This window comes from Lagopus leucura, unplaced genomic scaffold (genome assembly GCF_019238085.1).
Source record: "Lagopus leucura isolate 7727_CA_CO unplaced genomic scaffold, USGS_WTPT01 Super-Scaffold_100157, whole genome shotgun sequence".
Classification (NCBI taxonomy): Eukaryota; Metazoa; Chordata; class Aves; order Galliformes; family Phasianidae; genus Lagopus; species Lagopus leucura.
In genome coordinates this window covers 10029561-10054934 of record NW_024962334.1, presented here as the reverse complement: position 1 = coordinate 10054934, position 25374 = coordinate 10029561, and the positions used below count along the sequence as shown (strand labels likewise).

The 25374-nt window shown below is 36.9% G+C and overlaps 1 protein-coding gene across 6 annotated transcripts in view; it reads left to right on the top strand.

Moving 5' to 3' along the window:
- The window catches only part of NEK11 (NIMA related kinase 11), an 85639-nt gene that overhangs the window by 34514 nt on the left and 25751 nt on the right, over window positions 1-25374 (top strand). For 5 of the 6 annotated variants that reach the window (XM_042889103.1, XM_042889104.1, XM_042889108.1 and 2 more), the window contains 6 exons: window positions 4448-4597; window positions 4677-4755; window positions 5254-5339; window positions 8642-8761; window positions 11399-11492; window positions 12351-12474. In XM_042889103.1, coding sequence (XP_042745037.1) covers window positions 4448-4597; window positions 4677-4755; window positions 5254-5339; window positions 8642-8761; window positions 11399-11492; window positions 12351-12474 — 653 coding nt within the window. The remainder of the gene's footprint in view (window positions 1-4447; window positions 4598-4676; window positions 4756-5253; window positions 5340-8641; window positions 8762-11398; window positions 11493-12350; window positions 12475-25374) is intronic. The other variant, XM_042889105.1, reaches the window with a different exon arrangement.

Sequence of the window (25374 nt, the reverse complement as noted above, 5' to 3'; positions counted from 1 at the left end):
GCAAATTTTGTCTGCCTTCTAGTGACATGGCTATCTTTGCTTCTGAGTGGATAGGATAACGTGTATGCAGACTGTGTTCTTTTTAGTGTTATGAGTATATTATGGCAAACTCCATCCATGAACTTTGCAAAAGGTTTGTGCGTATTATAAATTTTCTCAGAGGTGAAATGATAGCAGAAATAATTTAGTTGAAAAACAAACGTATTTGTCACTTAGAAACAGCAAATTCTTTACAAGAGAGATATAAATAGCTTCTTTTTTGTATTCCAGAGAAAAAGTAATGTCACATTTGAATCCATTGGACTAAGCTGCCAAGTACTGTCAGATTTTGACAGATGGTTTTTCTGTGGAGTTTGTATGAATTGGGCTCCCTGTGCCTCAGATCTGAGGACATTCATTTTAATTGTGCTTGCTACCTATGCTTCTGCCCCAGTTTGTCTATAACAATCTAAAAATTGATTATTTTTTTATTGCAAAATTTAAGTAGATAAATTTCCAAAAGCAGCAGTAGAGTTCATACATACATTGGTCTTTTGAGTAACATTTTAGTGATGGGTCTTTTTAAAATGTAATTTTGTATGAAAACTAGAGCTTTCCTATGAAAGCTAGGGCTGGAGCAGATGACATATTTTGAAAAGTTGGGCCAGATCCTCACTGTTACAAATCAGTAAACTTCACTGAAGTGATCTCTGCTCTTAATTCTGAGATAAATGCGCAACAAAAGCATCTTAAAAGCTGTATGATTTCCGAAATGTAAGCTTCACTTTTAGTACAACTTTTTTTTTTTTTTTCTTAGCATGCTTTGTATTTTATTTTATGGAACTTAAGACAGAAAGAAATTACCTTTATGTAACTTAATGCGAGAAAATTTCATGCTGATTTGTGTCTTTACAGACACAGTATTGCCATTTTATCTCAGATTTTCTGAACTATGTGTCTTCAAGAGAAGCACAAATAAAACTTCATTTTAAATTAATAGACACGTCTAAGTGATCTTTTTCCTGTTAAATGACTATTACGACTATTAAATGTCTGGGCCAACTGAAAACCTTTTAATTGCTACTGTATACATGTACCAGAAGTCACCAAGCCCTCCCCACCCCACGAATGAGGGAGATAAAAAGAGGAGGAACCTTTCCTACGTTGAAAAGTTTATGGTCATGTTTTTTTACAGTGACCCAAACCTGGAAATCCTTCTGGTGCTTGTGACCCTGATTGGTGGATATAAGGACTGTTCACCCAAATAGAAAGGTGTGGCAGTATCCAAGCTTATTTCTAAAATATGCAATCCAGATAACAATAGTTTCCACATCATTTGAGGTTGTTATTTGAATTAATCTTGAAGTGAGAAACACTTTGGATTGGGATTTTTACATTGCAAGGAAGTGTGTTTATTAAAATATTATAACAGGTTTGCTGCTAACTGTATTTTATAGCACTTAATATAAAATCTATTGACTGGATCCTTTCTCACAGAAAGACTTCACAGAATTTAATTACTGTGAGGATTAGTGTGCTGCTATTCTTTCCATTTGGTTTTAAAAGACTGAGCCATGTGACTCAGATCTACTTGTCTCCATTAGAAAGACACACCAACAAATAACCCCCAGAAATTGTTAGGAAGATTAACGGTAGCTGCTGCTCATGTAGAGGGGGAGAAGCCATGCCATAAAGACCTGAAAAGCAGTGCAAGAAAATGTCATGATGGTGCACATAAAAGCTGCTCTGAAAGTAATGCCTCCTATTTTTTCATGTTTGTATGCTGAGTGAGACACAGATGGCGGTGGTGCAGCAGTAAAGGCTGAACCTTCTCACTAATATTCCGGTACATTTTGTTGCCATGTGACTGATGGCAGCACAGGGGCAGTCCGACAGCATGGTGTCTGGCATGGAGGTGCATCTGAAGCAACAGTGTGTAATAAAATTCCTCCATGCAGAAAAATTGTAGCCATTGGCATTCATTAACACTTGCTGAACATTTATGGAGTCCGAACAGTGGATGTGAGCACAGTGGTGCTTTTCAGCAACCCTCACAGTGACAGTGAGTCACCTCCACTGGAGCGTGTTTTTACAGATGTGACATGCAAGCTCTTGTTCATTGATGGCAAAAATCCGTAGGTAATTATGGTAACCATGTACAAAAATAACGTTCTATAGCTGAGAATTTGCTCAGTCAGATACTGCTATTGTGCTCTTTGTATTTGTTGTAGTTTCTGAGGAAATAAATAGGATGCATTACTTTTGGAGCAACTTACATGTGCATATGTATGTATTCCTTAAAGACCCTGGAGTCAGCAAATTCTTCAGACCCGCTGTTACAATCAGACTGAGATACACAAGCCACAAAGGCATATGCATTCATTTTGTCTGGTTTTTAGTGTTTCATTAAAAAGTCAATGTATGTCTTACAGCCTTCAAAGGAGTATGAAGTATTTCAGACATTTCTACAAAATATTGGAATGTATTAAAAGTATGAAGGAGAAATTAGGTGTCTGTCAGTCAATGTGGTAGATAATATACTGAAACCTGTCCAGATGCTCCTACTTATTCTGTAACTGAGCATAAATGGCATGAAGGTTAAATGATCATACATCAGTTTTGCTCAAATGAAGTGTTGTTTAGCACATTTTTCGAATGTATTCATGAACATAGGATGCTATCAAAGCAAGCACTCTGGCAGAATAGTTTAATAACCATTTTAGTATTTCATAACAATGGCAGTTAAATGAGCTAAGGTTATAAAAGTAATTAAATTATGTGTCTGGGTCATTGGCAAATTGGGAAGCAATTTTCTCTTGCTGAATGTGCTCATTACAATATGCTTTGGCTGGGGTTGTTGAAAGAACTGCACTGAGAAATGCAGTCTGGAGGCTAAAGTTTGATAATTCCCCTGGGCAATTACAACTTAGCAGTTGTCCTGGGAAAAAAAGTTGCCTTTCTCCAGGATCCAAGGCATTTCTCAGCCTAGGAAGTATTTATTACATTTCAAAGAGTTGTATCTTGCAGTAAAAACCCTTTTTTCCCTTCTTTTTATTTTCATTTTTTTTCCCTTTATTTTTTTTTCTTTAATGGACCAGATGGGTTTTTCCCTGGGTAGCCTGTTTGCTGCCCTGGCTTTACCAGTATGCCTTGGGTGTTCTTTCTCATCTTTCTCCAAAGCCTCAGGTGTAGCCAAAGGACTCATCTAGCTGAATAAATGGACTTCCCTGATGTGGCAAATCCTGTTCTCCTAATGTCTCATTAAGCACTTTTTGGCTGCCAGAATTAATCCAAAACAGATTGATTCTGCAAAAAACAGTTTTAATATGGCCTATCAGGCTGGGATTTTCCTTTCTTCTTTTTTCCCTCTGGTGGGTTTCCATTTTTGTTCATTGCTTTCATATGCCTTGTGCTTGATTCTGTTATGAAGTATTAGGTAGCGATTATCTTGTTTTAGAGTTTAAACATCCATCATAAAGCTAGATATTCTCTGTGTGTTACCAGTTACTGCTTTTGGAAATTGGAAAGCAGATTGACAACTAAATATTTAAGACACCATACAGTTATTTACGTATCTCTATAGTTATGCAGTTGTTAGCAAAAATGTTCTAATTGTTTTCAGATACAGCTTTGAAAAGCACCAGTGAGAGAGCCCTCCTCTCCCTTGTCTTTATTTTATTGTATGTGGAGCCTGGATTTCAGCTTTACTCTTACTTACTCTTCTTTTGCTGCCAGATGAGCTGATCTCATTCCTCTTCTTTAACCAAAGCAAATTATCTAAATTGTATTTATTATTTACTTCAAAGATAATATTTCTACACTTTTCACCAATGCTATTCACCTGTATGTACTTGCACGTATCATCAGTATGCTTTTTTTCATACTGCTTCTGTAAATGACCGCAGTCAAATATTACATAAAGAATAATGTTGCTTTGCTGTTGGTGATGAAGGTGATGGTAGACCAGGCCCATTTGAAATTCTTTGGTTGTCATCATTCCTAATGGTTTTTAAAGATCTAAAACTGACACTGGTTCTGCACTTGGTCTCCATGCATGCGTATTCCAGTTTCTTCTTCTCCAAGTAAAATTTTGAGGAACTTTGATTTTAAATATTTCAATATAATGCAGTCATCTAAAATCTGGTAATTCTCTGAGCTCAAATCAATTTTGGCCAAGTTAGTGTTTACATATATATGTATGTGTGTGCATATATATGTGTATATGTATGTATATATGTATAAGACTTTATATACAGATTGTAGATTTTTTTCCCTGCATTTATGCAAATGGAGTGAGGATCTCTCCTATCTGGAACGATACCTATTTGTAATCTGACTGATGAATAGTGATCTTTTCAGATGAAAAAGATAACATAATAGTGAGGATAATAAGACATTCCTTATTGTAATGTCACTATGCATGCTACTTGTAAAAATAACATCTATGCTATTTCTTTTATTATTCAAGGTCTCTGGGATGCATTTTATATGAGATGTGCTGCCTGAACCATGCATTTTCTGGACACAATTTTTTGTCTGTTGTGCTAAAAATTGTAGAAGGTGATACACCTTCTCTTCCTGATAGATATCCAAGCAATCTGAATGCTGTGCTGAGCAGGTGTGTTGATCTCTTGTTCAGCTTCTTAAGTTAATTCAGAAAATGACCGAATTATCACTACTGTTTTTTAATGTTTCAGCATGTTAAATAAGAATCCTTCACTGAGACCAGCAGCAGGAGAGATCCTAAAAATCCCTTATATTGATGAGCAGCTAAAGGTAAACAAGAAGATAAAGCGGTAGACATTGTATTTCACAAAAGTAGAATGCAGATGGAGAAAATGTGTAGCGAAAAAATAAGTGAGCAGCCTTTGGGAATGTTAATCAAGAGACTTTCTGAGCTAAATTACAACCTGATCGAGGCAGGGAGTTTGTGGGAAATTAAGCTCTTCTCACTTGACATGCTAAATGTTTCCCCCCTTTAAAATCTCATGAACAATAAGGAGAATGGACACTTATGCATAACAAGTGCAGATCATTTGGGCCTGGGGACATGCAATCTTTAAACTGTTCTGGTTAGTCATAGTTTTAATAAAAGACAGTGCATCTTGATTTTTTGGTCCCTGCTTCAGTGTATGCAATAAATTACTTTCTAAGGAGGTAAGGAAGGAAACTGTTTAATCATTTTCTGCATTAGGACTGTTTTGAATAATAAGTTGGAGTCTGGATCACTTTGGCCTCAGGCATTAATATCACTTCTATTTTATTTATTTACAGAATATACAGTACAATTTCACATGTATGACTGCAAAAGACAGCGGGCTTAACTGGCAGAAAGGAGGTGCTCCCATTTCTGATGCTGTGTACGTATTTTTAAATATTTTGTGGGTAGCTCTATAAAAAAATTACAGTGATGCCAAATGCTATCCTGCTCTGAACATTTGTGCTAATTTTGTAACACTTTGCTTTTAAAGAGATCTTGCCATTCCTCAGAAATACAGGACAATCACATTAATGAGTTTCATAATTAAGACTTAGGGCAAAAAATGGTTCTAACAATCAAATATTTTTATTCTGTAACTATAAATTGTGTATATTGCATGCATGTGTAGTATATGCACAAATTGATTTATTGCTACTTGGTGTGTAATTAAATTTTCCGTATATTTTGAAGGCTTAGGTCATCATTTAGTTATCTCATAGACAGTGGGCCTGCATATCGTCAGTGTGGGCCTGTGGTTTTTCAGCTGTGGTCACTTTGTTGGTGCCACCACCTCTACTTGCAAGAATTCCTTCAGGAGGAGTGATCAGATAAACTTTGCAAACCAAAGAATTGTTTACTATTAGTGATAAGAAGAATGTGGAATAAAGACACTGGGAATCAGCAGAGTCTTCTGTACACTTTTTTTACCCAGTGTGAGTGCTTGGAGTGTATCTGTAAACTCATCACTAGAAATTGTGGTTTAAGTTTCCACTTTGTCCTTTCCATTTCTGCTCTTTCTTGTTGTCAGATGAGCCTCTGTCATTTTATCAGACAAGAGTTCTCTGTTTTGGTTTCCACTTTAGTATAAACACATGGTTGAACTTTGCAAGCATAAGTGTTGAAGGCTGTAACAAATAATGCCACGTTATCTAATTTTTGGCCTTCTTACTATGCCACTATTATTGATTCTGCTAGAAATAGCCGTTTGTAAATATACTGGAAACCAAGAATCACACTTGCTAATGTACTCAGAAAATATTAGACATATCTTTTGTCTATTGCTGCTGTGTTTGTATTGACTTAATTAACTCTGTGTGCATTCCTGTCTGTTCAAATGAAATGTAGTTAGCTGCAGAGGTATTCCTCTGAGATATACCTTAACTAGTTTTGAGGAACTGAAATCTTGTCCAAATGTTATGCCAATTCTGTATATGTTACACTGAGTGTTACAAACCTATTCAAATATATACTATGAGAATCTTCAAAAAACTTTTAATCCATGCCTCTGTGGGTTGTTGTTTGTTTTTTCACTTATAATCTGTACAGGATTTCAAATTATCTGTATGCATAAAAATATCGTAGCTTTTGGGATGCAGTATTTTTAACCTGCAAAGTACTACCTAGGCTTCAACTATCACATTGCTTCTAAAAGAGGCTGTTAAAACCACTTTCTATTATCTATACCAAATACTATGTTCCATACCAGATCCATTGTCATCGTGAAGTCTCATCTCTTTCCAAAAGGACATCACATACTAACTGAGCTAGCACTCGGAGGGACACAGATGTAATATCCTGGAGTCTGTAATATTCTTGTTCAAAAGTAATTCTCAAGTGTTTAAGATGAAGAGCAAGTTGTAACTACAAGCATCGTCTTCTTATACTTCTGTGAAAAGCAATTTAAAGCTTCTTCTGGGCCTAGCTCCAGAGGCCTGAAAACTGTGCAGCTATGGATAACAACTGTCTTTGTTAGAGGATGGAAATTTACCTTGATCTTTTCAAGTTCAGAGCATCAATTTGAAATCAAAACTCCTAGGAAAAGCTTATGGGCAAATTACCTTCAGATGTGCTGTAGTCTGATTCTCTTATTTAAATGTTTAGAATGTGTACAAAATCATAATTCTATTGTGAATTTTATTGCATTTATGAGAAAGTTAGCTGCCTGTATTTACACTGGTAAACAAAATGCCACATATCTTTTTCAATCACAGATTCAACGAGGCAGGTAAAGTGAAATAAAAATACTTGGAAAATGGTGACATTCAAAAATACTTGAAAAAAAAAAAAAAGGAAGAAGAAGAATAGCATAGTGATTTACCCACAGCTGCTGCAGCCTGTGTGTGTGTGTACAAGGAGCTGCTTGCTATGGTGTCCTCCTCTATCAATACTACCTTATATTTCTGATTCTTTTTTCCTCACCAGAACTATTTTTTGTCATTTCTGTTTGAGTTTCATTTCTTACAGTAAAAGCTCTAATAGCTTAGTTTATTCCAGTTCTGTGCAAGTCATAAATTTTAAATATTTAAGTAAGGAAAAGCTGTATAGGTTCAGTTTCAACTCGCATGAAAAATGACTTTTTTTTCCCAAGAGATTCTTACAATTTAAATTAAAGGGTTTTTTTTTGGGGGGGTGGGGGGGCAGGAGACAAGAAATATGTCTCCATTATTCATAGTTGAAGAGTTATTTTCATTAATAATTAAAGTCTTTTTATCCTTAGTGTTTCATATTTCACATATGAAATATTTTCATATCTTTACATATTTACACATAATTTTCATATCTCTACACTATTTCCCTCTATAGTCAAGAATTGAAAAGCATAATGAAAGCTTCTCAGTTTCTAAATTTCTGATTTCAAAATTTATGTTCTTATAAAACTGGACTCTTAAATAATAAGTGAATTTATCTCATAAGAGCAGTGATAACCATTTGAAGTGAATACTTGATATCATGAATACAAAGAATGCAAAATTTTGGTGTGAGTGAAAGGTGAGTGCCATGGCATTGCAAGCTATGGCTCAGTTTTTGTAATTACTCTACAATGTGAGGTAAAATCTGAGGTAAATATTGTTTTTTTCTGATATACAACCACTATTGCTTTTCTGCATTGGTAAATACAGCAGAAATACGAGTGTCAATAATTCATGCTCAGCTTTCAAAGACGGTCCATGGAGACCAGTTTACAAGCAAATTGTTATTGATTAGGACCAGGAATTCAAAAGGACAATGTGATAATTATGACTTTCATTACAGACAGATTAATACTCTCTTTCACTGCAGCCAACTTTTATCAATCAGTTCAAAATGTATGTCTGGTAATTTTTTTTTTCCTGTGGTTCTCATTTAAAAACTGCCATTGGATTTGTAATGTGCTCAATAATGAATCCTGGCAGGGTAAATATTTCACTGTGCTTCAACATTTATTCTTTTGAGGAGCTGAGCTTACCTTTTTCTGTTTTCACCTGAAATGCATGAAATGGTTCATCTTCCTCCTGAATCTAGGTTTAAATATTTCAATTTAAAAGAGGCATTTACTTTCCAGACTGAGGTCTGTTTAGTCCATTATAGTACCTGTAACTTTTTAATTATTCCTTTTGAAATGTCAGTATGTTTCAATATCAAATCCAAATACTGATATTTACATTTCTGTCTGAAAATAAGCTTGCATGTATTTAATTTCAGGCTGAGGAAAGTTCATTTGCAAACTCTGCAGCAACTGTCCGAAGTACAGAAAATGACACCACGGGAACGAATGAGGCTGAGGAAGTTAAATGCTGCAGATGAGAAAGCCAAGAAGTTGAAGTAAGTTGTGCATAACATTGTCATTGTGCCCTAACCATACAGTTTCCCCCTTTCAGTGGTCTGTCTAGGGAGTTAGAACAGTCAAGGTAAGAATATAAAAAAAAAAAAACATTAAAAAAACAGAAACTGTCTTTAGCTACTCATAGTGAATGGGAATTTTGGATGATTTAAATTAAGGTAATTGTTTATGTAGAAAAGAAGTCAGAGCGTCAGCCCAGATTGATACTTTGAGCACAGTATTTCTAGTTAAATATGTGTATGAGAGACATTCAGATTCATTACAGTAGGGAATTTTGTTAATGATTTGTCATTTTGAAAATTGCACATTTGGAAGAGTCATCTATTCAGTAACAATACTGCTTTTGTCAATTGTTTTTTCCTAAGAGATATGCCAATAAAAGCTAACAGCTCAGAGGAAATAGTCTTGTCAAGTGATCAAATAGCAGGGTAATCAACACGTTGTAAGGGCTTTAAAATTTATAGCTTTTTGTTAAGTAAGAAAAACATAATAAAAGTGGGGATTTGAAGTGTCATTTCTGAACGGCATGTGAGAAACAGCTTGAAGGCTATGTTTGTATGCACGGATTTTTAAACAGAAAGAAGATACTGTTTTGATAACACACTTGAGTTTTTTTCTGAGTTAAAAATGTTCAGTGTTTCATGTGATATAAATGAAAATCAGAAAAGCTCCATATCCATTATTAATGTTTTCTTTAAAAGCATGTTGCAAAGTGCAGTGTAAATTTAAAAATGTTTATTCAGTTACTTATAGACAGCAATAGAGGGGTAGAATAATAGAATCATAGCCAACCCATGGCCTGGGTTGAAAAGGACCACAATGCTCATCCAGTTCCAACCCCCTGCTATGTGTAAGGTTACCAACCACCAGACCAGGCTGCCCAGAGCCACATCCAGCCTGGTCTTGAATGCCTGCAGGGATGGGGCATCCACAGCCTCCTTGGGCAACCTGTTCCAGTGCCTCACCACCTCTGCGTGAAAAACTTCCTCCTAATATCTAACCTAAACCTCCCCTGTCTCAGTTTAAAACCATTCCCCCTTGTCCTATCTCATGAACAGATGCACCCCCTCCTGTTTCTTCACTCCTTTCAAGTACTGAAAGGCCACAGTGAGGTCTCCTGCTGGCAACTCTTTTAATGGAGCCCAGAACATAGTTGACCTTCTAGGCTGCAAACACACACTGCTGGCTCACATCCAGCTGCACTCCCTAGTACTTCTCTGTAGGGCTGCTCTCAGGGGGTTCTTCTCCCAGTTTGTATAAATACCTGGGATTGCCCTGGCACACAGCACCTTGCACTTGGCCTTGTTGAACCTCATTGGGTTCTCATGGGCCCATTTTTCCAGCCTTATGAGAATCAGTATCTTAACCTCGCCATGCCAAGGCACACTAGCAATTCAGTAAGGCATTGATATCTAACTGCAAAGAAATAATGCAAGGTTACATGAAGCCTGAATTTATGTCCTCAGTAACTTCGCAGCTGTTACATATGCCTGCAAATGAATAGTAATTGTAGTTGTAGTTGAGGGAAAATGCTCTGTAAAATTGTATCCTAGTGTTATTTGTGCAAACCCATGGCATCTGTACCCAACAGGGAGAAATAAAAGCTAACAGCCTTCCTTTCCTTTTGGAAAATGTATCTGATCAGTATTTGTGTCTGTCTGACACCAAACACTAAATTTGAGACTCAAGCTGGTATGTAAATTTATTCTCATTTTAAAAAAGCTACTTGAAATGAACCAATTATATAAAATATAACACTTCTTGTGTGTGGTGTTTTCAGCAGTATGGTAGGCCCATTCTTATATGAAATTTGTAAGTAGGAAGTCTGTCTCTTTCATTTTTTTTAAATGACTGGAAGTAAGGAATTAATACTAATTGCAGAATATTTCTCGTTTGTCTTTTGTTTTCTCTGCTTTCTTGCATTTTAGCATTCTCTATTTAGATTTTCATGTTGTTTTTTTTCCCCAGCAGCAGAAGTGAGTATATTTACTTTATAATATAAAGGCAGCATATTAATTTGCAAATCTTATTCTCAGTCATAAATCTTTAAAGTTGATCTATATTCAGTTCTGTTGTTGCCTACTGACTACAATAACATAGTACCTTCTCACACAAGAGATGTTCATTCAGTAGTGCAGATCTACTCATCAATGGGAAGGGGTTTTAGTGATGGAAGCTAGAGGATTTACTTAATGTAGCAGCTGGCATAAGCAGACCCAAACAGAAAACATGCAATTAACAGGTATGCCCTGGGTGAAGTGTTCATGGCACACAAGTGTTGTGTGCCTGTCTTGACCTGAAAGGTCTGTGGAATGCATGGTGGCATGAAGGCATGATATGCTTAAGATCTTTGGAAGAGACAAAAGCTACTGGGACTAACCATTTTCTATTTCTCAATTACATTACGCAGGCTGGGAAAGATAAATACAATAACTGTTATAAAAAAATGGGCCACAGATCTTTTCATGTAAAACTAACCTTGTCTTGCATGGATGCTGAGAGTGTTTGGTGCCACAGTACTCTGATAATGGAATTTGCTTTTCCACATCTACTGCTAGGAGGTCCCTTTATGCAATCCCCAATATCACATCTCAATCACAAGTATTCTGTATTTACAGACAGCTGGCAGAAGAAAAATATCAAGAGAATGTCAAAAGAATGCAAGAATTCAGGTCCCGTAATTTTCAGAAGCTGAATGTCAATGTCCTACATGTAAGTAGTGTGTTGGGGACCTTATTTATGGACTTTCAGTGTGTACCTCTTTTCTGTTTGCCACACACTTTCTTTAGCATTAGAGACACTGTTCTGTTCTAAGATTAATTATTTGGATGTGCTTCAAAGTCTGGACCCCTTGGCTGAACCCTGTGGACCTGTGATGAGTAGCACTACATTCAGTTATTTAGACATAGTTCAACAAACTCCCTAGTCGCTGCACAGTTTTCTTTTACTAAGACACTTTTGGATCTAAATCTGCTCTCTGAATCACAATTCTGTGATTCTGTGATTCTGTGAAATGTACTTCCTAATAGTCTGTTTGATACCGGAGTTCAAAATACATTTGATTTCAAGATAAATTTAGAATTGTAATCTTTTAAACACTCTGATTTGAGATAGCTACAGTTTATTTTCATTTGACTAGTTACAAGTATCAACATTTTAACTGAATCCTCTAGTAACATTAAAGTCTTGAAGTGACTCCCAGCGTGAACTCTCCTTTGCTTTTGAAATATCAATAACAGAGAATAGTCCTGTTCAGTACCAGCACTTTGTCTTATAATATGGGGAACAGTTTGGAAACGGTGGAAGCATCACAGATATAACAAGGTTTGCTTTAGTACTTTGTTTTTATTCAGCATTTCTCATTGTCTTTGGAAAATTAAAAACCATGTTAAATCTATCATAGCTTGTGGTTGTCACACTGATGGTCAATTACCGAAGAGTTAGGAATTTTTTTCTTAATATTTGCTTAATGAGTCCCAGAAATTGCGTGAGTCAGGGCAACCATCATATTGTGGTGCTATTGAAAGCTCTAACTGTTCCTGTTTCTCCATGCTGCTTTGTTTGACTAAGGAATCCGACATCCAGATTTCAGAACCCCTCACCGATTCTCAGCCGGTCATCACGTGTGACTCCACATCCATAGGATGTGATGAACCAAATGGAAATGAGAGATGGAGTCAATTTACGGACCATGGTAAGATTTAAAAATCTGGTGTTGAATTGAAACTTCCTATAAAGAAGATTTGATTTTGTCCCTTGTACTTAAATCTGTGGTGAAGAACTGCAGTATGAAAAACAGTTAGGTTTGTAAAGTTGACAAAAGAAATGCAAAAAGAAAAGGAAAATATTATAGATGGATGTGTGCAGCAGGTTATGTGTCAGGAAGCTTGGGTTCTCTGAGTTGGGGTGACTTGAATGGCAAAGAGGGTGAACAGACCTCCTCCAAAAAAGGTGCAGACTTCAAAGAAAATAGCTTTAACCTTTGCATATATAAAATGACTTGTATTAGAACAACACTTTCTAAATTACCTCTTCAGTGCAAAAATGAGTACAAGAATAGAGAGCATTTGCACTTCTGGAACACTTTGATACCATTTTCATTACCCATAGCAATGAGAGAGGCAGACAGAAACTCTTTAAAAAGTGCTTACCTGTACTGTCCTTGGATATTTAGCTACTGTCTAGAGATTGTTAGGTACTATGTTGAACTTAACTGTAGATAAAAGAACAAATAGCCAAACTTTTGAATAAGGGCTTGACTGTGGAAATGTACTTATGAGAAAATATTTTTCACAGCCCATATTTAAGTCTTATTGCTATTATGTACTGAAATAGTGTCAATACTCTTCAACATTTAACTATTATGATGGAAGACTTTTAATCAGATTAGAATTTTGTTAGCATGTATTAATAGACTTTAAAATACAGCAACTACTTTCATAGCTCTGCCTTTTTGTGTTGTTTTATACGCATCTACGAAGGGATATGTCGTTAGCTCAAAGGTATCAAAATCAGTTTGTATGTGGTGGAGGTGGTTTTATTAATAGCAAATGGCTTTTTTCTTATGACGTAGCCTCATTTACGTCCACACAGTTGACTTGCTACTTCACAGTGCAAGGGGGGGTGATCTGTGTAGGAGAGAACTCAGCTGCTAGAAATACATCCTGGGGTTGGGGGTGGAGCAGCTCATAAGTAGGGGACTAAGAGAAAGCAGTAAATGTGAGTGGGAGGGAGACGTACGAGGATAGGCATACAGAGACTTAAATAGAAACAGGACAACATGCAAGAAAGGAAAGAAATCGATGTTTCTGTCTTAAGAGGTCATTAAGTTTTTCAACTATAATGATGGAAATTAAATGCGATTATATCTGTGATGCAAAAGTTTGCTCAGTCTGAAGCTGTACAAAGATGAATGTTTGTTTAATGACCCTGCTTTTGTCAGATTCTCTGAAGTGGTGGTAAGTTCATGAGAAAAAGGACTGAAGGATAAGCAAAGCAAATTGCATAGTTTCTCTTTTCTTCGTGAATACCTTGTTATTCCTGAAGCTGATGTCAAAGCTGTTACTAACTCTATTCAGTATTCATTCTTTTCATTAAGCATTTCAGTTCAGCCATGCATGTTCTACGTGCTATTAATTAAGTTATTAATGGAGTCTTTGTACCTGAAAATGTGAAAACAATTCCAGTTATTGATGTTCAGTAGAATTTGGTTCTCAGTCAATGTGCCATACAATAGAAAAACAGTAAAACTGGAAGCAAAGCTATAAAAACCTTTTGTAAAGTTGTCTGACATGCAATAAATTTGGTAACCTATACCAGGTTAGCAGAAGTTAGGAGAATGCCAGACTAACTGTCTCCTTAGTTAGAACTAGTAACAAATAGCAGGTGAGGAAGAGGCAAAATGGCAGGTGAAGGAGTCTGCTCGTGGATACCGAGGAGTTTCAGCAGCAGCTGCCTTTAAGCTACTCCTAAAAATCCTCTCAGAAATAGGAAAAGCTGCTGGGGAACAGCTAAGGAGAATGCCCAATCTCAAGAGGCAGGGAGGAATGTTCAAGCTATCTTTGGCTCATATCTTAAAGCCCTTGAAAAATTTGCAACATGAAGCAAAGGGAGAAGGAAAATGGAGGGGAAGAGGATGAAAAGCGAAGGGTTGGAGGAAGGAAGAAGGGAAGAAAGGAAGGGCTTGGAAGATTGAAAGACAAGGCTCCTGAAGGGCTAGAAAGAGCCATAGATAATAAAACACTGCACATTATGCTTTCAGTTATCTAAAACATTATGAAAAATGGTGGTATGTGTTTGGGGAAGGTGTCAAATGCAGAACTCAATGTTTAGTTTTAGTAAGGAGATTTAGAAACCATGGCATCTTTATCCAGTTATAGTGAACACAGTTTTTGAAAGCATGGAAAACCAAGGCAGGTTATGTAAGGTTAGATAAATGAAAATCAAGATGATAGTTTGGAGTTTTGGACTGGTGGATGAGCTTTAGCAAAGTAAAAAAATTTTAACTGCTGTAGAGTTCCCTGGGAAGTTTAAGCTTCTCTCCGTGTTTATTTTATGTAATGATTTTTTAAAAACATTTTTCATTCTAATTAGCACCTCTGTGCACTTGACAGACATTTGAAAGAGTTGTATGAAATCACAAATAGTTGATCAATCTGTTAGTCATCAAGCAGGTTTTCTTTTTTGGGGTATGAAAGACATCTAAGGAGACGCTGTGCTTTTGGTGTTGATAAGAACTCAGTCTGTTACAGAACAGGCCCATTCAGACTGTTCATAGATTGTACACCATCTTCAGAAACAAAGAAATAATTTGGTTCTTGAAGTACTTGCAGAGAAATACAGTGGGCAGTATAAAATGCTATTTTTAAGCATTAAAATTCTATTTGTTCTTTTAAGGTATGTTCCCTATTATTCCACTCTGCTGTATTTTGCAGACTTAGTCATTTTTCACAGAGACTGCACACTGCCATGCTGCCTTCTGTCCCCCTGCTTACTTTTGGGGTTCTGGGCACCTGTTCTGCACTATCTGCCATACTCCAGCCTGAAATGAAGAACTTGGATGGGTGAAATCAAAGAAACACGAGCTTTTGCTGACAGAAATCTTCTATGCATTACTTGAACTCAGGAAGAAAGGGATCTAGTTTTAACTTGGGAGTGGGAAACAGTGAAAAATTATATGAATAGCAAGTTATGCTATTTTTGCTTCAGTGACCCAGGAGAGGAAGCTGTGCATTAAGACCATATTTTCAGTGCTATTACCTTGGTGGCTTCCTGTCTCTGCAATAGAGGAATTGCTGCTCTCAGTGGCACTACTTCCCCATAATTTGCTTCTGTTCCATGGCAAGAGTACCAACTTCAGTTTGATCTCTGAGTCCAGACTGTGGCATACCATCACCTGTAGTGCATCTCTCCTCAAGAATTCAGCCTGTTCTGTATGCTCTGAAAAGTTCTTCCCACTTCTCTGTGTAGAAAGTTGTTCCTGGGTCAAAATACTGCAGTGCTTGTAAACTTTTTAATTTCTGCCTTAGTTTTTCTTCTGGCTGTTTCAAGCCAGCTTTTTCAAGATGTATTTCTTATTGCCTTGCAGCTGAAGTAATTGTTTTCCTCTCTTTTCCTGATCTCCTTGTGTTTTCATAGGCAACAGTAATATTCTTTTGTGTAGTACTTCTATAAAATACTTCTGCATTTTTTATCTGTTGTAGCACTGGCTGCTCCCAGCATACCTGAACCTTCCTTCCTTAAGATGCTTCCAAGCTGTCATCTCACAGTTTGCGCTTTACATTTCTTCTTTCTTAAGTTACTATAATCATCTTCTGAAGTTCTTTGTCTTTACACATACAATCTGGAGTAATGTATTGTTCCCTTTATTTGTGAAAAGGTTGGCATCAGAGTTGTTCTGATGCTGATGTTCATCTTTTCCATGGATTACTTTTGTACTGGTAGATCACTGTGGCTTTTCTCTGTGGGCTACCATATGCTGCGCTAGGATGGAAAATTGCAGCTCTGTTTCTACATCACATTAATTATTTCTGTGCAATTGCTTTTGTGTTGCTTACATTATTACCTAATGAAGCCAGATTGTACAGCATTTCTCCCAACTCTCTATACAACTCAGTTCCTGCTAACTAGTTCTACAGTTGCAAATGTATTGAATAAATAGGAAAGGCTAGCCATGGGGATTTACTTGTAATGAACCCAGAGAAATGTACTTAGGTACTTATCCATGGGATATTAGTGTGGAATATTCAAATTTTCCTACTTTGCTACACAGAAGATGCTGTAGGAGAGGCTCAGTCTTTGCAGTAGTATAATGCATGAAGAGCAAGGTGTAATCCTGTTATACAACTGTAATAGCTAAACATTCAAGGTTTCTGATTCAGTTTCTACATCAGAAGTTACCTTGAAATCGGTGGCAAAACCTTGAACTGTATATAAAAATGCTTCCAGAATGCTCAGTACTATTTACAGTTTTGAAAAATACGACCATTTCTGTACCATAATCTTAGATCCTTCTGATTTGGAGCAGTTTTTGCAGCTGAAAGATACTGGATTGAAAGCTACCAAAATCTCTTACTTTTCACAGGTGCTACACGGAATATTAAATTCAACAAGCTACAGTCTAGTGGTCATGAAAACTTGAAGTTGCACACTGGCAACTTATATTCCTATCAGCTTCACAGATAATAAGATATGGTAAACAAGACTGTGAAATATATATATTTTTAAGTTTTCAATAAATTATATATGAAAATGTATAACAATTTCTGACGGCTTGTCCTTGCTGCCCTTAAGTGGCTAGAACGAAAAAGACCATGCAGCAAAACAACACTGGACCTAACAGCCACTTTAGTGTATCAGTGTATTTAGAACAGTGTATCTTGCATTTTTTGTTTGCCAGTATATTATATGCTGGGGCTTCACCTGCATTCTGATCCATTTCATTCTCTCCCTGCAAGAGTACTAGCTTTACATAATCTACTCCTCTGCTTGTACTAGGCTTGTTTCCATGTGGGAAGTGGTCAAGTTAAAGGAGCAAAATAGCTTAAGCTAACTACTTGCTGTATTTAAATTATCTGTACAGAAGAAGAATGTAAAAGCTTAAGACATAAGTTAAAGGGACATATTACATGATCTTTCTGGTTTGTATTCTCTTCCTTTTTATTTCTTTATACTCCAGAGATTATCATCGTGTTCAATTCCTGGGCATAGTATGTTGCAATAAATTACATCTGTCAAACCTCTGATTTCATTACAATTCCAAAATAGCTAAGTACATTACAGTAGTTGAATACATTATTTCTCTATTTCCATTGCTAATTGTAAGTTACAGGCATATTCCTTTGAATTTTAAGTGAGTAAAATTCAGTTGACTCTCAAATAGTAAATGTTCACTCACAATAAAGTATTGTTATGTTTTTTTGTGCATTGTTATGCATATCTGCACGTGCACATTTATTGTGGTGCCTGTAAAACAGTGTGTAAGCATACTGATGAGGTAATTGATAATTCTGAAGTATCATCACTCAGGCAGTCATACCAGTAAGTCCTCAGCAGCTCTTATTTCAAGAAAAAAGAGCTTTTCTTGAGCTAAGCATTAAAGTTTGAATGAGTTTCTGACATGGATCACCTCTGTCAAGAAAGATGACAAGTCCTTATGTAACACTTTCTCGGAACCATAGTTGAAGTAGGTGGCCAGAAAGCTAAATTTTGCGTGTCCAATTTAAACTATGCAAATTAGGGACTGGAGAAGAAGAATAAAAATATTTGGAGAAACTAACCTGAGACATATCACACATGTTTATTGGAGTGATAGAAAAGTGTGTATTTATTCTTCAGGAATATTCTTGAGCACCGATTTACATTGCTGTTAATTTTGTAGGAAGGTGAGGACTGCAACTGCTAGCGAGTATGTAAGCACACAAGAGTAGTGTCATAGTAGCTGGAAAAGTGCAGGTCTGTGTTATGAGCTGGAATATTTCCAAAATCATAAGGTGTATTCCCAGTTTGCTACTTGCTGAAATCTTACTATGAGATGCTTGCTGAGAGAAACTTGACTATTTAGTGCTGGCACCTACCAAGTCCTTCACTTGTCCTTTGCACATGGAGTGCCAGAATTCCTGCCACTCTCACACAGTTTGAGGGCATGGGAACATTGGGAGTATGTGCAGCTGTCTCTTGTTTTCACTTGGTTTCATATTGAAAGCACACTTTGTCCCAGATTCAATTAAAGAAATATTAAATCTGATTTATTCTATCAAGAGTAAGATTTAACAAAATGTAGAGGTTTTAGCCACAAAGTGAAAAAGTAGTTAAGAAAATTGTTTTCTATTCTTTATTTTTTTTAATCAATTGAAGTGTTGCTCATACTAAGTGATTGTTACTCTGGAAGCCACTGGAGAGCTGATTTCTTGCTTTGAAAGAAAGAAAATGCTCTTCCATTTCCATGGAAGAGCAATATGAGCGTTGGGTGAACATGCTCACCCTTTTTCCATGGGGCAGCCACAGAATATTCTTGGAGATATTCTTGGAAATTTTATGGAGTTCTAGAATGCTTAGCATTTATGGTAGTTTAAAAGCCCCTGTGTAGTGTAGCATTGTCCTTTTTATGTAGAAGAGCATTGTCCTTTATCTTCAAGTTTTTAATAAAATGCTTTAGCATCTTTGAAGACCTTTGGGAACTGAATTCTACTCATAAACCCTCCAGGAAGCCCTTGCCAAAGCCATGCACTTTTGGTTTGGTTTGGTTTGCCTATCTACTTGCTTCACAAAAATTTACTTTCTTTTTCCAAGTAGTCTTGCTCCTACGGCTTCTCTGAGGGAAGATATCAGAATGATATCAATGTAGTCCTTAAAATATGTAGTTTTGTGAAAAACTGTGAATGTTCAAAGTTTGGGGGATAAAATCATGTTACTCTATAGTTCCTACTTTTTCTTTTAAAATTAATTTTTCCCATTGATTTAGCTTGGCTTTGATAAATAGATCATACCTTAAAATTTACTTCAGTCAATGACTAAAGTGATTCTGGCCAAGTCTTGTTAAAGCCTCTGCTGTAGGCCCCTTTGCTCATTCCAAAGTCTTCTGTTAAAAAGCGTTTAGAATACACTGTATGAATTTTGGGAACAGTTTGAGGCCAATGCACCAAGCTTGTATATGTACAAAACATTGTATATTAGAACTTATGGTGAATATTTGTACCATTTCAATATTGTAAATATTTGTTAGAAAGATACTAGCTTTTATTCCAAATAGTTTTACTTAACAGTCAGTGTATCTTTACACTGCATTTCAAATTCCAGGTTAAACTGGTGTAAATGAAGACACACCAAGCATTTAGTAGCAAACAAAGCATCATGAGCAGAATGGTATTGAAAAACACTGCATATCCCAGTGTGTCCCCCAGCTACAGCTTTCTGGCTCATCTAACAAACCAAGCAGCATTTCTGGGGAGCTGGGCCAAATTACATGGTGAGACAAGAATCTGGAACCAATTCCAAGGGAATGAGAATTTGCTCTGAAAAGTAGCTGTAAATACTGAATTAGTTTGAAGTTTTTGCCAGCTTAAAATTCAGTGCTTGTGGCTGTCAGACAACTAGCTGGAGGAAGAGAGAGGGTGACAGCAGTGAAGGTGCCTAGTTCATGTTCTGCTATTTAATCTGCAAATGGTGCTCCTGCAGTCTAGAAAATGCATTTATTTTCGTAAGTTAATTACATCTAGATGTTGGAGGTCTCAATATTTTACTTGTAGATTTGCTTGGCTGCAGTCATTGGTTTTGTGCATGTCTGACATAACTTACATTACTGCTTAAACTCAAATTAATTATAGTTTACATGTATCTTTACTATGTCCAGAATCTCATGTGCACACTGCTTACATCAGATTTGGATCTGAACTGTTCCATGTTTTTACTCTCATGAAAATAGTTTCATTTTATCTCTTGAAAATGGCATTCTTGAACTGCATCTCAGGAATAAGGAAGTGGCTTTCTTAAGGGTCAGCTCTTTTTTTATTGATGTATGGACTCTTTCTTTCTCAGCACTGTCACCACAATGATAGGGAAAGTGTCAGGCAGATTCAACAGGAAAACTGAATTTTTTCTTTGAAAGTACATTTGACTGATCAAAAAGTTTAAAATACAGCAATGTATAAGGTAGTTTTAAATTGATGCTGTAAGATGGTCATTTTCCCTCTAATGTACAGCTCTTGCTCTCTTCCTGCTGGACATTGTGCAAGTAATAGGCAACTTTTACAGTAATAGTGCCTCTTTGTGCATAAAGGAAATGGCTTTCAGGACTCACTAAGTGCTCCCTGCTATTGACTGTATTGCCATATCATTCTTTTTCTTCATTCACCTGTCAGCACTAAAAGGATTTCTGATTATTTTGAAAACTTTTAGTTTTGATGAAATCCAAGCTATGCTTGAAAGGCAACATGGCATCATGTAACTCAGTGAAGTCCACAGGTAAATCAAAGTTTTTTTTCTTTCTTATGATGCTAAAAACCGAATTACCAAATATTAATGTTTAACTTTGACTATATTTCTGGCTTTCATTTAGAACAAATCATTCTTTACATCTGTGCTTTACATGATTCTTTCAGAACATAGTTCTTTTGATGACTACACAGTCCTTTCGTATTTAGGCTAAAGAATCTTACAAGTCATTTTTGGACACAGAAGTCCTGTTACATCCCTTAGTTCATTTCCTAAACAATGCCCTTTCTGAGACGCTTTTTCAGCCTAATTTAGAAGTTGGAGAAAAGCTTCCATTGACTTTCTGAGCAATGAAGCTCAGATCTTAATCACAGAATGGTTTGTGTTGAAAAGGATCTTAAAGATCATCCAGTTTCAACCCCATACCATGGGCATAGTTGCATATCTCCTTTATAGCTGGCCAATAGGTGGCAATTCTGTCTGACTTGCTAATATTGTCCTGCATGGAAAACAAACAAACAAATAATCAGTGTTATCTGAAGTTATAATAATGGAATTATCTTATTTTTCCAAATTGAATGAATATTGACCTGGACCATGTAGTGTCACAGAGCCTTTCTCTCATTCAGGATTGTGTAACTCAGGCCATTTATCTGAGAGTTTCAAACCTCCATCCTAGAGGCAATGCCACTCCTCTCTTTCTATTTTCCCTCTTGAAGTAAGCTCTAAGATAAGTGATGCTTTGAGTTAAGTGATTCTGAAGTGTTGACCAGTCCTATTAACCATCTCTTTTTGCCAGTGATTTTCTGAGAAAACAAAGGATATGGAAATTAACATATTTCTGATCACCTTATAAGTGTATATGTTAAATATGTCCACACACATAAATACATCTGTCATAATTCAAAGCATTTTGTTGGTGCAGCATTGCATAACCACGGAATCATATAATAATTCAGGTTGAAAGAAACCTCTGCCAGTCTCCAGTTCAATCACCTGCTAAAATAAAGTCTAATTATATTGGGTTTTTCATGGCTATGTCTGGTCAAAGAGGACTTTATACTGGATGTGATGTTTGTTTCCCAAGGCTCACTGAAGAAGGCAGGGTCTCTGCCTGCCGTGTGTATGATGCACAGAGTGGCTTTGTTGCGTGCAAGGTTAGGGGGCTCTGATCCTGGGCAGATCAGGAGGGCTTCATGAGCAAGGGCATCATATGGGCTGCAAGTGGTGTTGGAAATGCAATGCAGTGCTGTTTTTCTCCCAGTCCAAGTGCTGAAACACAGAAGCAGGGTATCCCAGCCTCTGCAGCAGCCGTTCAGTTTCCTCTTTTTATATGACAGACTTGGTGTTCACCTCACTAGCATCTTTTAATTTTTTTTCCCTGCAAATACTTTCCAGGCATAAATAGACTTAGTTTCTGTTTTGTGTCAGAGCAAAGGACAGAATCAAAGCCCTGGCCTTGGAGTCCATGATAGGCTCTGCAAGGGTTCATATGTGATTCAAACAGGCTTAGCCCAAAGAGCAACATCATTATTAAAGCTAGTTTTACGAATACATAAACCAAGAATTTTCCTTCTGTGCTACATTGCTGAGATGTGGAACTGCACTGAGAACATTCAGGAGATGGTGTAATGAGACTTTTTCCATGGGGTAGATGGAGAGAGATGAAATATCAAGGTTTATAGGAAAACTCAGGTAGCAGACGTCCTGGAGAATGGCCTGCAGATGTAAAAATGGCAGAGTATTGGGCCCAGCCTTCCCTAGTAGTGTGTAGCCCAGCTCACTTGAGTTATCTGCACTGCACTGAGAGATTGAGACCAGCAAGCGGTTATGGAGAGGCAGACTTGGACTTCTCCAGGTTTATTCACTCCAGCTCTAGCAGAGGTGAATCAGTCCCAGCTGTTTATTCAGTGTCTCACTCTGTACAGCTCTTCAGCACTGTGGTGTAACATCCAAACAAATTCTGAGGCAGCCAGCATGGGCACAGCTCACCATGGTGACTTTTGGCTGCTGTGCTATAGCCAGCCTGTGTGTTCTTGAGATTAGACGGATCCAAGATCTCAACTAAATAAGCACTTGTGTACCCAGATTAATTCAGCAGAAAATCAGAGTTGTGCCTCTGCATCTGTAGCAAACGGGCAATAGGGAGTTGGTTCTATCTAGTATAAACTTACAATGAATCATGCATTCTAAATGAATTTGTTGTTGTTTTGAAAGTGTCTTGTTTAAAGATCTTTGTCATAACAAAAAGTAGTTCTAAAGCCTCGTTGTATTTAACTCCCAAGCTCCTATCCACTGGGCATACAGTTTTCTGTGGAGAAATGTCACTTAGAACAGGTTCTGAATTGGAGACAGTAAACATCTGTATTCTGGAATATCTTTCGTGTCTGAACTAGCATTTAAAATTGTGTTACTGAACTCAGATTAAATGACCATCTTTGTGTAGCTGTCAAAACAGTGTCACAAGTGGTAAAGTGAGAAATTGTGGGAAAGATGCAAAAGCTGGTGTGAAAGTAGGATTCAGCTAGTGCCAGCATCTTTGGATAGTTTAGATGTATGAGGCTCAGTTGAGATCTGGTTGTGAGCTACTGATAAGGTGTAGAGCTCTATCTAGAGCATGTAAATTGTGATTTTTGTACCTTGTTCAATTGGTAAGGGGAGGATTGTGTTTTTCACTACAGCAGTAAACAAAGGAACATGGGAGGGTCAGAAAACACTAGTGTAGAGCAGTGTTTGCATTATAATAGGCTGATTCATAGCTATGTGAATGCTTATAGACATACAAGTAGCATGCAGATGAACCTAATAAAGTTAGAGTAATAACAGGAATGACAGCCTCCCTGATAGAAAGAAAGACAAATGTTCACTGTGTCTGAAAGTGAACACATATCTGTGTTCAGCAGTGTTCTTCCAATGCTAAAAATGAATGAGGTTTGAGAGCTTGAGATTTAGCTCTTTTTTTAAGATGAAGTGTTAGACTTTTCTGTCAAATGGCATTTTGGAGAACTCAAATAATTAGGTGCAATGATAAATTCTTTCTTTTGTGGAATAAGCTTTTTATGTGGTTGGAGGTTCTTCTGGAAGCACAAGTTATTGTTGGTTTTTTTTTTATTACAAATTCGAGGCAGTGGAATTCACATAAATATCTTAAAAAAGAGAAACCTGAGAGCAAATACTGACACATTTGAATTTCGTAGGTAAATGTACAAAGTAAGAAGTATTTTTGAAAGTGCTCTGGGGACAGTAGATAATAGTAGAGATTTAAATCTCAACAGAAAAACTTCAACCTAGTGCAGTCGATAAATACTTTTACTCATTTTTTTTCACTGAGTGTCTTATGCCTTGAAAATTAGAATGGTTCCTTCTGCCCAAAATCCAAGGGCATCTTTTCATTGTATTCACTTATTGAAATCTTTTGGATATTTTTATCCACGTGAAATAATCTTTTCAACATCTATTATGCATTTTTAATTTTATACAAAGTATTGTTTGAATTTCTTTCAAGGCAGTAATATTAAAGAAAGATTAGTCACTTTATGTTTCTTGGTGGCCCTGCCTGTGACAGGGGGATTGGAACTTGATGATCCTTGGGGTCCCTTCCAACCCAAGTCGTTCTATGGTTCTATGATTTAAAGAAGTAGATTTAATTGGGAGAATGGGAAAAATCAGCATTATCTGATGTTAAGACTGTAGTGATTTACAATAGCTTGATATTAGATTGTTTTTATCTTCAGCTAACATTTCTTATAATAATAGCAGCCAAGGAAGCCTAGCCAACATTTTCTATTTGAAAACTGATAGCATAAAAATGTTGTACCTGGACTTGTACAAAAATTGTCTTGATAATAACTCGGTAAGCACTGCATGGAATAAGGTGGAAGTGTTAGCTTTCCTGGAGCACCTCCCTGCTCAAATGCTGAAGGCTATCGATGGGAAAGCTGCCGAGCTGGTCTTCCTTCTGCTCTAGTCTCATCTCTGTCATTGACCAGTGCTTCCAATGGACGGCCTTTTGCATTGAAGCTTTCTGTTCAGAAAAACAGGGATCCTGCTGTTTTGATAGTCACCACAGTCTAGTCTCTGCTTAAAAATGAACAAGTGCTTGAAGGCTTTTGCTGCGAAAAAACAGCTCACTGAAGAAGGTGCAATCTGGCCTCAAGCCGTTTTACTAACTCACTGCTTATGGATATATGCTGTGGACTATGATATATATGGACTCTGATATATGTTATTTCCAATTTCCTAGCCTAAATTTCCAATTTAACCTAGCCATTAAATTCATCACAGGATATGTGTCATAGAATTGCCCTGGTTGGAAAAGACCTTAAAGATCATCAAGTCCAACCGCAACCTAACCATACTACCCTACCTCTAACAACCCTCGGCTCAGTCGTGTCCCTGAGCACCACATCCAAATGGTTTTTAGACATATCCAGGGTTGGTGACTCAGCCACCTCCCCGAGGAGCCTATTCCAGTGCTTAACCACCCTTTATGTAAAGAAGTTTTTCCTGATATTCAACCTGAACTCCTCTGGTGCAACTTGAGGCCATTTCCCCTCATCCTGTCAGCAATTAGAAGAGACCAGCCCCATTCTCCCAGCACCTTTCAGATATTGGAAGAGAGCAATAAGGTCTCTCCTCAGCTTCCACTTCCCCAGGCTAAACA